The sequence below is a fragment of the Podarcis cretensis genome, assembly GCF_951804945.1.
Source record: "Podarcis cretensis genome assembly, chromosome: 1".
Classification (NCBI taxonomy): domain Eukaryota; kingdom Metazoa; phylum Chordata; class Lepidosauria; order Squamata; family Lacertidae; genus Podarcis; species Podarcis cretensis.
In genome coordinates, this window is record NC_137170.1 from 116,236,462 (window position 1) to 116,252,223 (window position 15,762).

Below are 15,762 nucleotides of genomic sequence, written 5' to 3' on the forward strand. Positions count from 1 at the left end.
TTGTAAACATTCTGAGCCTGTCGCTTAACGGTAAGGATGTTGTTTAATGGGGTAATATCTGTGATAATGATTTCATTTCACAATCTACATGACGCGCTCCGCATGTCTGAAATGCACTATATAGAAATATATAGATGACACCACCCCTCGTCTGTCGTTTATTTCAACCCAACAGCGTTTTATTATTATTATCTTCCTATGGTACATTTTGGGCGCCGGTTCCCAGGTACAAAGCGCAGCGCAATTTCTAAAAGCTGCCCACATGGGCAAATTGCAGCTTTCGCCAAAACACGCCCCAGAAAAGGGATTTCCAGTCATTGCTCGCGAGTAATTTGCAAACAGTAATTTGCTGTTTATTTGCACACAAGGGCCCTTCATAAGGCACACATATTTATATACTTGGGAAGTGGTTTCTGAAGACAAAATGCAGTTTACGAAATGGCCCTTAAAACCGTTTAAGAGCATGAATGAAAGACACCCTGAGCTTCCAAGGTACTGGCAATTCCCTAACAAAACAGCTCCTCCAATAACGCTACCTTTTTATTGAGGAAGCTTCACTTTCATCTACCTCTCATTTCTCACAGAGAACAAGGAACTTTTTTCCAGATTGCTGGTGTGACAGTAGAATCCAATAGCCTCTTTTAAAAAAAAAACAAAAAACCACCACCAAAATAAAAAAAAGCAAAACCCTTGTGAACAAATTTGTATCAGGTGGAAGAAGAATTCCATCCCATAAATTACAGCAGGAAATTCCAAATATTTCAGCATTTATGTTTTCTTCACTTCAAGCCTGCAAGGGGGCACAGTGTCCACGCTTATTATTTTAACCGGGAGCTGTTTATCAAACTTTCCAAGTAAGCTGCTTTATCAGAGACCTCCCTTAGTGTACACGCTAAAACTGTATAGAGAAAACAAGAACAACTGACAGACAACTATACGTAAAATAATTATCGGCGGAAACACATTTTTAAAAATCAGTCAAACTTTTTCAAGTGAACATAGGTAATTTCCACAGATTTTTCCAATTTTGTCAAAAGACCTGCAAATTCCAAAAATATGGCCATTTGTTTCACACTGGGGACCATACACTGATAATCACCTGAACTCTGTGAGATGCCCCTACCGAGAACTTAAAGAGAGGAAGGGCCTCTCAGCAGGTGTGGTTTTTTTTGGGGGGGAGAGATCCTAAGTTGCCCCTGGAAAGCATAGCGTTCACAAACTAAGAATTCTTTCACCGTACCCACAACCGCCTCAAGATGAGAAGTGCAAGCCTGTTTGGGTGGGCAGGGAGGGAGAGAGACTATCTTTCCCTTACAGTCCTCTGGAATCAGATCTGGTGGGGGGAAAGAAAAAGAATCCCTTATCCTGTGGTGCCTCTCGCTGCTTCTGAGCACCTGCAAAGAGACAGGTGGTTCCTTTCTTTTGAGACCTCTCTGCATAGACCAGACATGCCATGTAAGGTAAACAAAGGTAAAGGACCCCTGGACGGTTAAGTCCAGTCAAAGGCAACTACAGTGGTACCTCGGGTTAAGAACTTAATTCGTTCTGGAGGTCCGTTCTTAACCTGAAACTGTTCTTAACCTGAAGCACTACTTTAGCTAATAGGGCCTCCCGCTGATGCCACACCACCGCTGCACGATTTCTGTTCTCATCCTGAAGCAAAGTTCTTAACCCGAGGTACTATTTTTGGCTTGGCGGAGTCTGTAACCTGAAGCATCTGTAACCTGAAGCGTCTGTAACCTGAAGCATCTGTAACCCGAGGTACCACTGTATGGGGTTGTGGCGCTCATCTCGCTTTCAGGCCAAGAGAGCCGGGGTTTGTCCGCAGACAGCTTTCCGGGTCATGTGGCCAGCTTCTGGCGCAATGAAACACCATGACGGAAACCAGAAACGCCATTTATCTTCCCACTGCAGCAGTGCCTATTTATCTACTTGCACTGGCGTGCTTTTAAACTGCTAGATTGGCAGGAGCTGGGACAGAGAAACGGGAGCTCACCCCGTCACAGGGATTCGAACCGCCGACCTTCTGATCAGCAAGCCCAAGAGGCTCAGTGGTTTAGATCATAGTGTAACCCTTTCTTCCTAGACCTCTCTGCACAGACCAGACACACCATGTAAGAGGGCTGGGGAGCTGGGCCTCCCAAAAAAAAATTCAGTGAAGGGGCCAGGCCCCCTTAAAGTTCCACAATGGCTATACATGCATGGCATGCTGGTTTTGCGCAGCCCTGTCAATCGAGGGGACAAAATGGCACACATGGCATAGACAGTGGACCTCATGGATATTTACCCCTGGATATTTCTCATATCTCAAAGAAAAAGAAATATCCGCTACTGATTCCTCTTTTTAACATTATCATTTCCTTCCTGCACTCTCTTTGCTTTCAAGGAAGAACAACTATGCCTCGGTTCAGTATACCTGAAGGAGCGTCTCCACCCCCATCGTTCTGCCCGGGCACTGAGGTCCAGTGCTGAGGGCCTTCTGGCAGTTCCCTCGCTGCGAGAAGCCAAGTTACAGGGAACCAGGCAGAGGGCCTTCTCGGTAGTGGCACCCTCCCTATGGAATGCCCTCCCACCAGATGTCAAAGAGAAAAATAACTACCAAACTTTTAGAAGACATGTGAAGGCAGCCCTGTTTAGGGAAGCTTTTAAAGTTTAATAGGTTATTGTATTTTAGTGTTTTGTTGGAAGCCGCCCAGAGTGACTGGGGAAACCCAGCCAGATGGGCGGGGTATAAATAATAAATTATTATTAGTATTATTATTATTATTACCATGCAGTTTATTGTCATTTTATTATATATTTATCCAAGTTGCACTTGGATCTGTAGACCTCAGAACGTAACAACGCAAGATAAAAACACAAAATGAATAATAAAAACAAGAACAAAAATAAACCCACAGACCAATAAGCCCCCCCACCCCTCTCACTGCGTGCAGTCTTACTGGATTCCAAAGTTCTCCATACACACGCAGTGCATCAAACAGAAAGAAAGGATAGGAAGAACCACATGCACTGCCCAGCACGATAAAATCCACTTTCGGAGAAGCAAATATTTCTTTCCCTGGCACAACATATCATTCGCCGCCGGTATTTGTGTAGCGTTTCCCCTGTGTGCTTGAAACACTTCAGGTAGGTTATAGCACTCAACAATTTTCAGGCTACCACCCAAATCTTGCCGTTTTGCCTTTAAATTAACTGTTTATGCTACCTGACCCACCCCACTGCTATAGGAAAACAGGATTGCAGCTGTGCTGCGCAGCAGGGAAGGCGGGCAGAGGGGAGTGGGATGAGGAGAAACATGGTCCAGAGAGGCAGCCTCTGCCTCATCTTCCAGTTCAGCTATGAATTTAACAAGGCAGAGCATCAATTTGCAGGTTGAAGACTGCCAACTTCAGCCTGGGCGAACTTTACAGAAACACTGTAAGGTTGCAAGAACACAGTATTCTGGGATGGAGAGGTTGCAGGGGGAAGAGCCAGAAATTAGAAGGAGAGCATCTACCTTACATGCAGAAAGGAGGTTCAATCCACAGTTCCTCCAGACAGGGCTTGGAATTCACCCTGATAGTCAGTTTAGTGTTAGATGATGGCAGTGCCAAGGCGAAATTCAAATTGCGGGCCTCTAAGCTCATAGCTCAGTCTCTCTACCAGCAGCCTCAAATGCATGTGGGTTTCTTTCCCTCTCTAAAACGTTCTACCATCATCCCGCTTTGCTGTTTCCATTATAGGATGCCAGACCAGATATGTGATGTGACCACACAGCAGTAACACAAAACAACAACAACAACCATAACAACAACAACAATCCACAAAAATGCAACAACAAAGAACAGACTAGCCGACCTCTTGCAGCAAAGAGCCGGCACAAAGCTCAGAATAGCGCTTGACCTGCCCTGCAGAAGTCAACGCTTTTGTCACCAATTCCTGGTGTCAAGATGAATTTATTTATTTTGGAGCAGGTAAGAAAAGTGATAAAAGAGACCGCTTGTGCCAAAACACAACAGCAACAGCAGCAAAAAAATAAAAAAAGCCACTTAGGCTCTGACAGCTATTTCCCCCAGAATCCAATTAAAGAGCAATCCTCGCCCGAATAGTGCAATATTCTCACACATGAGGAATGCTTCCAATATACTGGTCACTGTAAACTGCAACGCAAACAGCGGGTGTGGAGGACGGAAGTGTACAAGAATTCATCAAGAGCAAAAAGTCAATAGAGGTATCCAGCACAGTTCAGAACAACTTTTATTTCCCAGCCCCAACACTGAATATTCGAGGAACACATCACAGTTTTGCTTACTGCACATGCATGCATGACAACTGACCCTTTCTAAACGAAAGGCTGAGCCAGCGTTCACTCTTTGTAGAGATCCCCCAGAGTTCTCACATTTTTTTTTAAAAAAAAGAGACAAGCATTCATTCATTCGCACCAACTTGCCCTTCTCCTTTGCTAAAAGCTTCCACCACTCCCAAGAGTCTCTGAGTTGTGTTTACAATGCCTCTTTATCGCAGGACTCTCGGCTGCCCAGAAAATCAAACTTCCAGATGCTGCACTTACAACTTTCTTTCAAAAAAAGGAAAAGGAGAAAAAAAAGCAGAGTGCAGTCGCAAAAAAACCCCCCAACAACCCAGGGGGTTACCTGCTTTCACTTCCAATTCCAACACACCATTCCATAAGCCTGAGCTCTCCCTAAGCTAACAAGAAATCCCGTCTGTAATGACAATTTAGCTTATGCAAACATAGCACTTGTCAACAAGGGCTACTATTTCCAGCAAGCGTGACGCCTACCCTGTGTAGCTAACAATCAAAGCTTCATGGTACGTTCTACCCAGCATCTGGCTGCACTTGTTCCTCACACAACTCCTGATTTATCTTAAATCCACTTACAAACATTGTAGAGCGACACATCTGTCCAACGCCAAGTGTTCCTCTGTTCACACCAACTCCCCGCCCCCCGTTTCTGCCCTCGTTGGCACACTCACTCACACACACCCCGCGGCCACCCCCCTCCCCCCAAAAAATCATAAGTTTGGGCAGTTTTCCCCGTACCTGCAGTTCGGAGGTGGGTCCAGGGTTATTTCAGCCAGCTCCTTCTGAATCCTGTTGGCAAAATGAGAAGAGACACAGAGCGTTTGCGAGAGCCTGAGGAATATATCGGGGAATTACACTGCCCTCTACCACCATGCAGTTAAATGCAAGATTGGTTTTGCTTCAGTAATGCTAACATGGCTGCTTCCTCTTTGTTCTCAGAGGCATAACCCAAATCCCAGAACAGAGAAAACTTTGCAGCTTCCCTTTTCTTAGCTGTGACGGTAAATAGAGCATTTGCACCTCAGCCTGGTGGGAATTCCCACCAAGCCCTCAGGAAAGTGAGTCTCAGGGATTTCCAACTGCTCTTTGGGAGGCATTTTTTCTTTTTAATCTTATATGCAAATGAGACCCGGGAGGGAGGGGGAAAGGAGGAAAACAGAAGCATATTTGAGAATGACTTTTCTACCAACATTGCCTGGGAGTTGTAGCCAAGGCTGATGCATGACAAACAAGGACACTTTTTTTTGGGGGGGGGGGGCAATGCTTCTCCTGCTGCCAATAGTGACTTTTAGCATTTCAATCACCTTGGTATATATGCAGCCAGGTTGCTGGAACTAAGCCTTGACATCCTTCTGCTGCTTTCTCTCCTCAAACCCACGAAACATTTTTCTTTTCTTTTCCAGAAATCCCGTAAAATAAAACAAACACTAATCTATCAGTTGTGATTTCAGCCCAGATGGTATCTCTGGACAGCAGTTATAAAGATGCCTGGATCCCGAGAGAAAACGTTTCACCAGTTTTGCTACAGTTAATAGAAGTCATCAAAAGAAGGAACAAAATATTCTCTCTTTCTCTCTCTCTCTTTCGAAGGGAGGAGTATTTTACTGCTAATTTTGCAAAGTTCAGATAATTTATGTTTTGCCTGTAGTAGATCCATGGCGATGACAAATGATTTAGATGGAACTGCTCTGGATTTGTACCATACATGAATTTACACAAAACATCAGGTCAAATAACACACAGGGCTAAGATTTTGCAAGATCAAGCAGGATATTAAAAGAATCACTCACTGGATTTATGTATCATCAGTAAACTTACTATATAAATACCTAGTAAGCCGCTAGCAAAAGTTATCTTAAATCCATCGGAAGTTACAAAAAAGATCCACTTCTTATCATTTTCCCTCCTCAACGACTGTACGTACTTTTATTTTCAGACTCTACTGTTTTCGATTTAAAAGCAGCAGATGGTAAAAGCTAACACACCCCTCAAGTCATTTTTGCAGGACTGCCCACCTGCAAGGTGAAGTTTCAGAGCTGCTAATGAATGTGTGGAGTTTGGCATCAGCATATTCCAACACGCATCCTCCAAACATATAGGCCCACTCTGAAATAAGTGTTAAACACTCCCACTGACTTTGTGGGAGATTGTAGCACCCTTAAATATCTTGGATGCCATTTGTCAGATACACTACTGGAGAATGTAACGCAGATTCCTAGCTAAAAGTAAGCTTTGAGGAAATGATTACTGGGTTATCTCCAAAGAGGCAGAGATCAACAAGGCATTTTAAGTTTGCCCAATTCAGAAGGCTGTTAAAGAAAATTAACCCGTGAATGAGGATATTCAGAACGCTGCACATCGTAGATGCGCAAAGGTAGCCTCTAGCGGGTTCCTCTCAAGTTTTTGAAACTTTCAAGATAGAAGGGCAGTCATTAATCTGTATTTCCGATGAGGTAAAAGGCACTCAAGCTAGCACACCTGCTTGCATTTCAACGAACCAACCAACCAAACAAAAAAACCTTCTATGGATGTGAATGCATGAGGTTCCCAAAAAGAAAAAGAGCAAAAGAGTCGTTTCTCGTCAAGTACTCTTATACAGCATCCAACCCAAGCCAAATGATGAATCGTCCCATTTCCTCCCATCCCCACCAAAAGAAAGAGTGGAAGCATTCAGATCCAGGTATGAATGTACATGGATGAACGAACCTCTCATGGTGACGCCGCATCACCCAAGGGAAACTGGAGCTGCTCTACGAGTGGGCAAAGTGAATAGAAGCAGCGCCCCCAGCACACACATATACAGGGGCAAAGCAGTTCACAACTCGACTCCCCATTAAACACACTCACTTTGGGCAGCGCCCAAGAATCAGGGGGTGAACCCAACAGCGCAATGGTCACAACTCTGCCTGGTTCCATTCAACCGCCAACGCTGACGCGGTGTTAGATAGAGACCTCTTAATCCACAGACTATTTCCATGCGGGTCTTGCCATCCCAACAGTGAACAGCAACATCTCAAAGTTTGTTAGTTTACCTTAAGAACCTTCCCTTGTTTGCAAAGCAAAGCAAACAAACAAAAACAAAAATAAAACCTTTCTCCCTCAAAAATTGTGTGTGGGACACATTACCTTTTAGCACTAGTGGAGAGCTTGGCAGTCGTTTTGCTGGAGAGTTTGGTGTTTTTCTTCTGTTGGGTGGCCGATGGCTTTCTCTCTTCTTGCTCCTCAGGTTCAGGAGCTGGTGGGTCCCTCTGATCTGCATCTGAACTCCCACTGCTAGTACTTGGACTTTCGTCATCTGACCTCTGCCTGTCACTGGACATCTTGGAAAACTTTCAGGGAAGGAGCAAAGGAGGGACAAAAAGAAAAAAACACACATAAATTTCCAGGAAAATAAATATGACTTAGTTATATATTTGGTGGCCAAGACTACTGAAGCTATACTCTACTGTAATTCACCCAAGAACAACAAATCTTTTGATTCCTCTTTATTATGACTGTGTGTCGATTGTTGATGTTACGTTTTCTGTCCTGCACATAATAATTAAATAAAAATCAGTTCCACCCAGCGAAGGGCTATTCATTCAGTCCCCTGTCATCTGCAAGCATACTTATTTGGTGCCCCTTAAACTGGTCGTGATGAAGATTGGAATGGGGGGGTGTACGAGAGGGGGGAAGTAGGGTTGACCAAAATCACGTCTCAGTTTGAGGTTCCAATGCAACAGTTCCAATGTTTATGAATTTTTTAAAAAGATTTTTTTTTAAAAAAATGGATTTTCTCCTCCCACCTCCAAATCCTATCATGCGTCCTTCCCCCCCCCCCACAACACACTCCCCAATTCTTCAGACAGTACGTCAATTGTCTACTTTGTTCGGAGGCATGAGGCAGATTTAGCAGAGTACTCAGGCAATGAGCATTAATAACTTATGACACGTTGTAAATAGCAGAGGCTTGCCAAAAAAATATAGGATTTTTTCCCCTTTAAGTCAGTAATACCCTCTAAATATTTACACTGGAGCAGAGGGGGTCAAGGCAGACATATCTCCTCCTCCCCCCCCCCACCCCACCCCCAAGACTTAAGCTGATATACAAATTGGGAGGGGGAGTGAGAAATAAACCCCCCACCAACACCACCCACTCCCTCTTGTTTCCCTGTATTTAAAGGGCTGGAGAGGATTTGCTATTTCAGACTCAAATGCTTTTCTCTCCGTCCAGAGAAACCCGCGAGCTCGGGTTCTATTTACACGGCCGGCAGCAAGAATTGCATTTGGTCACCACCGAGCAGGCTGAAAAGGAGGAGGAGGGAGAGAGGGAAAGGGAGAGAGAGAGAGAGAGAGAGAAGAAGAAGAAGCATAATTCAAACTGCACCTTCTGCAAAGCTTTCAACGCCACCGAGTCTTGATCAGTTTCTACAAAACAGACCGACATATTTTTTTTCTCCTGCCCCCTCTAAAAAAAACACATCCAGGGAGGCTCAGATCGGAGAGCTTGGAATATTTGTATTATATATCTATATTTTTTTCTATTTTTAGAAGAAGAAAAAAAAAACAGAGGATCCTCGTCGGGAATTGCAGGAGGGCAAAAATTGCAGCTCTGCCCCCCCCCCAACACCACCACCCCGCGCTCCCTCTCTCTCTCTCACACACAGAGAGAGTCGTCGTCGTCTCGCCCCCCCCCCCCCGCGCCTCGGCTTTGTAGGGAGAGCCGAGCTCCCAGCCAGGAGGGTATGGAGGGGCTGCTATGGCAGGAGCCTCCCCCCCCCCCCCCGCACACACACACTACCAGCGTGGTGTGTGCACACCAAGTGAGGCGTGAACTCAAGTCTCGGCTCCTCCGGCTCTGCCGGCCACCGCCAGGCAGCAAGCGCTGAAAACAAGAACAAAGCTCCCTCTACCAATCTCTCTTTCTTCCTTCAACGCGCCCCCCCCCCTCAACCTCGGGCGCCGCGCTCCTTTTTCCCTCCTCCTCCTCCTCCTCCTCCTCTTCTCTCCTCCTCCCCCCACCATGCTCGCCCAGGCTCCTGCTGCAGCCACCTAACCCGTTTCTCCTTTTACCTTCGCAGGCGTCCTGTCCCGACGTTAGCTCGGAGGGGGGAGGGATGGACGGGAGGGGGGGAGGGCAGGGGAGAGAAAATGTCCTTGGAGGGGATGGAAGCAGCCCCGGGTGTGGGGTGGGGGGGGGCGTTGAAATAAAGCAGCAGAGGAGGCTCTGTGGCCGGGCAGTGTGGAACATTGAGAGTCGGAGCGGGGGGGTGGGGTGGGGGGGAGAGTGAGTGAGTGAGTGAGAAAGGGGGAGGTGCAGTGCGGCTGGATGGCCGGAGGGTGGTGCTGCAGAGGCCTCTTAATTTATTTATTTATTTCCCCTTTGCCGCCTCTCCTCCCCCAGCCCCACCACCAATCCCCACCTCGCACCGTTTCCTCCAAGCCAGCTCCCGCGGCGGGGTAAGGGGTAACGTGGCTCGGGGATCGCGAGCTCCCTCTTTCTCACGCTCCTCTCCCCCCCCTCGCTTTCCCCGGGGGGAGGAAAGGCCGGATGGAACGAGGCAAGGATCGAACGTTCCACCGCCTCCGCCCCCTTGTGTCGCTACGTTCGGCTCCAGAACGTTGCAGTCAGCAAAGTTCCAAAACGGAGGAAGGAGCGGGGGGGGGGTGTATGTCCTGGTGGGAAGAGGGGGGGGAGTTGACAGGGAGAAGGTGGCAGCAACGGTGGAGGGGGGCGGCGCTCGCTCGCTTTACTCGGCTGGCAGAGCGCGCGCGCGCCCCTGTGGGCCGGGGCGCGCGCGCGCGCTCTTTACCTTTGCAGGGTGCCTGCTTTCCTCGGTGCTGGCCAAGGACAAAGAGTTGGTGCCTGTGCAGAGACACCCCACCACCAACAACAACTTTGAACCCTGGCTCTTGTTTTAAGCAATGGTTTCTGGAGGCCCTCATCACTGCCCCTCCACCCCACCCCTAGACATCCCACGGGGGAACACTTAACACACACACACCGCTCCCATGTTTTGCCAGCGGCGGCAGTTATTGCGGGTATGTTGGGTGGAGGGGGATAACAGCTATGGATGGTGGCGGTGAGCAGTGAAATCGTGAATCGGCCGGCTTGAGCTAACAGCTGCCTTGCAGTTGTGATGAAATGGGCTGAGCAAGAGTCAGCTCTATTACAATCCATGTTCCTGTGGGCACCCCCAACTGCTCTTTCTAGAGGTGCCTCCTAACCCTGGGAAAGCGGGTAGCTGTAGATATCGTAATTATCTGTTCTCAGCGAAATAAAAGTCTAGGGTTGAGTAAGGGAGAGGCCCACTTTGCTGTGCAAGGTGAGCTCTGAAAAAGACACTCAGCCAAACTATTGGGAGGTGAAGCACAGGTTTGGGGCTTCAGAAAGGAAAAAGAGAGGCCCGCCTAACCAAAAGTTGCTCAAGTCCATCTTGCCAACTCAATATTTCTGGTGGGTCAGCCTGTCTGGGCACTGCTATGGATACAGAAAACCAGTGCTTTTTTATTAAAAAATGTTTAGGGGTGCTCTCATTTTGACTCAAGAAAATCACCATTTTTTAGTTCAAATCAGGAAAAATAAATACAGTAAATGGACAAAAGTGCAAAGAGTCACAAAATGTTTAGGGGTATGTGTCTCTCAGAAAAAAGCACTGCAGAGAACAGATCTTCTTAGCTCAGTTGGCTAGAGCGTGGTGCTGATAACGCCAAGGTTGCAGGCTTGATCCCCGTATGGGACACCTGGCAGAGGGTTGGACCAGATGATCCTCAGGATCCCCTTCCAACTCTACAATCCTCCTCCTCTTCCTCTTCTTCTTTTTCTTCCCCAGAACTGAACCTAAAGATGTCACACTTCTACTGTTCCACCACAGACATTGGGACTCAATTCTCTTCTCAGGAAAGTATTTTGTTTCCTGCTACTCCAAATACGAAGCATCTCACCTTGAATGAACTTTCCTAGCTTCATTCAAGTACCCTTGGATTGTACAGCTGAGGACAAGGGTTGTCTTAACTACTGAACTTTTGATCTGTTTGCTTTCAAACAAAGAAGAGGGACAGGGAGAGAAGATATCATGGCATCATCATCATCACTTTTTGTCCAAGTTCAAAATCCATTTCCCCCCATAACACTTTGTATTTCATTCATTCATCCATATCCTTACTCTCCACCAATAAATTCAAGGCACACCAATAAACTCAAGGCAACGTGCATGATTTGTCTCTCTTTAGATAAACAATACAGAACATTCTAAACCTGCATCAAAAGAGCAGGAGGGATGCCCATAGGCTTGGCCAGGGTAAAGGTCTTCACTCCTACTGCCTGCTTTGCAGGCAAAACCGCTAAAGACAGAATTTCTAAATTTGTGTGTACAAACATAAATTAGCATGTGTCGATTCTATGCAAATCTGGGTCCTTTTTTGTCGTCCTTTTTTTGGTGATGCATGCTTTGGGAGCGGGGGACAGAGGTTGAAGCCTTAAGCACCCAACCTATATTCATCAAGGATTTGCATGCACAGTCAAGGCACTGAGACTGTCATCTGAGAAGCTGCAACCTGCACACAACAACCTGTGTCTAGGTGATCAAGGAATTCTAAGGGTGACTTCACTCGTGCTTCCACCCAGTATGTACAGTCTATAAATCGTGTGATGTGCAGGAGTGAGTGGCTGCAAGTCCCTTACCCACCCAACTGAATGCCTGGATAAAAACCGCCACTTTAAAAGGCTTGTTGGAAAGGGAAGAACTGCAACAGGTGCCAAGGTAACTACAGAGGCGGTGCATGTCTGCTATTCAACTCACCCACTGTGCTAGCAGAAGCCAGCGCAAGGAATCCCGCTAGTGCAATGGGGTTTCTTCCAGCCTCTCCCATATGCCCCCCATGCCTCCCCCCCCCCCATCATGCTCTGGAATTTCAGGAGAACCTACAGAACAGCGCACAGGGTAGAAAGGGGGAGAAGAGTAAGGGAGATCATTCTGTCTGGCAAGCCAAAATGCCTGCACTGGCCGAACGCTCCTATTAATGTTGAATTCCACCCCAATTACTACGTCCTCCTGATGATATAGCATCTTGAGGCCCTTGACCCCCATGCAATCTAGCCACCTCTTTTTTTGCAGGCCACCTGTGCACACATACTTAGTCCACAGTAACAATTCCTTATGTGTTTGGGGGGGGGGGCTGCCTATAACATGCTCGAGAGTCCTTCTCCCTTCCTTCCTGTTCCATGTGTGCAACCAAGCCCTGTGTCAATGGTTCCTAAGATATTTCAGCCTCATAGGTTGGCTTGTGCTCATCTCTCCATGGACCCTGCCACCTCTTTGCCCACCACAGTTCTATTGTATATGCCAAAAGATATGAGACAGGATCCTCTATCTTGCCAGCATGTGCTGGTTCTCTGGGTTCACTTCAAATCGAGGGTAGAAGATGCATACTCAGGGAGTTGTTCTCAGGGGGAAATTGGTTGTATAGCACAACTGTCCTGCAAGGTAGGCTATTATTCATGTTGACATCTGCAAGGGTTGGTATGTCCTGACTCAGGGGCCCACTCCAGCCACCAGAGTCCTGTGGCCCTGATCCTCCTCCACTTAACCACCTCTTCACTCAACTTGTCGGAGCAAGTGACAGGAGCAAGGTAAAGGAGCCTCCTCCTCTTTGGGACTCAACCACTCCCTTGCTGGCCATGTAGAAAGGATGGGGAAGAGGAAGGATCATGTCTCAGTGGGAGCAGAAGGTACAACCCCAGAAATCCTCCAGGTAGGGCTGAAGAGCCACTGCCAGCTAGTGTATCAGCCTTTCTCAAACTTGGGTTCCCTAGATGTTGTTGGACCTCAACTCCCATCATCCCTGGCCACTGGTCCTGGTAGCTAGGCATGATGGGAGTTGTAATCCAACAGCATCTGGGACCCAAGTTTGAGAAAGGATGGGATACTGAGCGAGGTCAGCAGTAATTCACACGGCATCAGTGAATTTAAATCTTTATTCTAAAAAACAAACAGCTCAGGAGACCAGGCCTTGTGAGCACAGCAATTCTTCCCAGTAGATCTTGCCCCAATGGGGCAGTTGTGAGGACTGAAAGTCCCCATCTTCCCACACTTGCCTAAGTCCCCAAGTCTTTCCCAAGCAATTTGAGACTCCATCAACGTGTCTGTCTCTGGTCCGCCCTCTTCATGCCTCTTCTGGTCCTGAAAGACCAGTGGGGAGTAGAGGTGGTTGCAGCAGGAGCAGGAAACTCCCTGGCTTCTTCAATAGCCTGCCTGATCTCTGCCTCTTGGCCCCCTCTGCTGCTGAGTCTGGACTGCTCTCTGCCACAGCCTCTTCCTGCTCACTAAGCCCTGTTCCCTCTTCAGCTTCTGACACATCCTCCTTCCCGTCTGCTCCCTCTTCTCCCTCTGACCACTCATCATTGTCCCACCACCAATCCCCTGGCTCTGAGCCTTCTTCCCTCGAAGGGCAAGTGAATGAGCAGCAGCAAGTAGAAAGGGGACCTACAGAAGCTCCTCCCCTCCCCCCAAAAGCTTGGAAGCAGAACTGATAGTTCTCATTTGCATGAGTAGGAATTTGAATCCAGGGCTCCATTACAGCAAGCCTTGATTTTTAGCCGAGGCCTCCTAAGGCTAAGGACAACTGTGCCCCAAAGCAAATTAATGTGAATGAAATATTAATTTTGATAATGAAGTAATGGGAACTTGACTATCATGATTAAAGGATGGCTAATCAATTATGGAGCAATAAAGCAATGTGCCGTTTGTGCTGGGGGGTTGGGAATCATGAAATGTCACCAGGAGAATTGTGCTATTAGTCATGATGAGAAATAATTTCCTTCCTTCCCAGCTATGCATTCTGCATTCTGATGATCGTGGCGTCGATGTACAATGTAGCCTAATGATAAACATCTGCCATAGATCTGCTTAAAAAGTAAGTGGCAGTGTTCGGAATCAACTTTGTTCCCGTTCCTCCGTTGCCTTTATCCCTTTGTAACTCTGTGTTTCCTTGCAGAGAGGTAGACTTTCATATAAAACTACCCCTGTGATGCCAACCCTTTAGCTGCAGCCTTCGGAATTAAGCCTTCAGATTTCCAGCCGCTCTGTTGCTTTTCCTCTTCCCAGTTTTTGGGTTGCCCCGATTTTGCAAGACCCAGTTACGAAGCATTTCTGATCACGGGTTTGATAATAACATAACCTATGCCTGCTTTATTTTACCTTGCATTGTGTAGTCTTTCTCAGCTGTGAGAGTTTACGATATTTGATGTCATCATATCTATGCCAAGTATTTTTGTTGGGGAGGGGAATTAAGTTTTAATTTAAAAAAAAACAACACCGCAGGGTTGTTGTGACCCATTCAATGTATAACCTGCTGAATTCAATGTGCCGTTGCTCGGTCCCAGCTCCTGCCAACCTAGCAGTTCGAAAGCATGCCAGTGCAAGTAGATAAATAGGTACTGCTCCGGCGGGAAGGTAAATGGCATTTCTGTGCGCTGCTGTGGTTGGCCAGAAGCAGCTTACTCATGCTGGCCACATGACCCAGAAACTGTATGTGGACAAACGCCAGCTCCCTCGGCCTATAGAGCGAGATGAGCGCCGCAACCCCAGAGTCATCCGCGACTGGACCTAACGGTCAAGGATACCTTTACCTTTACCTTTTACCTCGTACTGAATAGGATCTGAATTAGACAGAGTGCAAACTCTTTCTTTTGCTGCTACTTCAGGATGACTTCAGGATGGGGGAGTTGGAAATCTTGCATTCCTCCATTGATTTCTGCCAGCAGCTCTCACTTCTGCCCCTGGGGGCGTTTTAAAATAGCTTCTCAGTGTGAACCAGGAAGTGACCTATCCAGACAGTGGTTTGTATGTGTGTGCTTCTGTCCTCCTCCTTTCAGCTGCTCCATTCAGTCCCCCTCTCCCATCTGCACAACAGTGGGGGGTTTTATTCAGTCTTTTAGCATTCCATGCTGTTGAACTATTGGTGAGTGTGTCCCCCACCACCACTACCACTCCAAAGTGAAAAAACGACATTTTTTTGGATAGTCCTGCAAACCTCCAGATTCTCCTGAGTTTGCCAGCACCCACTTGTTGCATGAATTCTAGACATAGGTCCGAGCGGTTTTGCATTTGCCCCACAGCTTTCCCCTGGGGAAAAGGGTTCTTTACTGCTGAATCGGAACCAACAGAAATCCACAGAAAACCCGATGGTTGTTTGTGCCATTCCAGCAATAGAGAGTGGGTTTCCCCAGGGGACGTGGCAGCAGGGAAAACAGAGGTGTGGACCAGTCCTATCTTTGGCATGGCTGCAATGGAGTCTGTTGGACAGAGGTCAGAATCACATCTATTGTTCCATCCACTCTTGCCTCTGGCCCTGCCCAGTACTGTCATGTGGACCCCCGGAAGAGTGCTGATGAAAAAAACGCTGCGCTTGGTTTTCATCCCTGAGGCTGAGTATTAATAGAGTCTGCACTTAAAGAGCGTTTTGAAGCTGGTTGG

General features: G+C 47.2%; 1 protein-coding gene and 1 long non-coding RNA gene across 5 annotated transcripts in view; one reads left to right on the top strand and one right to left on the bottom strand.

Annotated features, from left to right (window-relative positions):
- The window catches only part of UBE2E3 (ubiquitin conjugating enzyme E2 E3), a 94,036-nt gene extending 84,180 nt beyond the window's left edge, over positions 1-9,856 (bottom strand). Inside the window, exons 1-4 of one of the 4 annotated variants that reach the window (XM_079983000.1) lie at positions 9,716-9,734; positions 8,673-8,753; positions 7,433-7,635; positions 5,045-5,095 (exon numbers count right to left, since the gene is read on the bottom strand). In XM_079983000.1, the coding sequence (XP_079839126.1) occupies positions 5,045-5,095; positions 7,433-7,635; positions 8,673-8,732 (314 nt within the window). In that variant the 5' untranslated portion in view covers positions 8,733-8,753; positions 9,716-9,734. Of the gene's footprint in view, positions 1-5,044; positions 5,096-7,432; positions 7,636-8,672; positions 8,754-9,708 lie in introns of those variants that run through there. The other 3 variants (XM_079983002.1, XM_079983001.1, XM_079983003.1) reach the window with 3 other exon arrangements.
- A 334-nt stretch (positions 9,857-10,190) lies between these two features.
- LOC307220354 lies at positions 10,191-11,484 on the top strand. The gene is made up of 2 exons (XR_013840849.1): positions 10,191-10,327; positions 11,119-11,484. It is a non-coding gene; the product is annotated as an uncharacterized lncRNA (long non-coding RNA).
- The last annotated feature ends 4,278 nt before the right edge of the window (positions 11,485-15,762 follow it).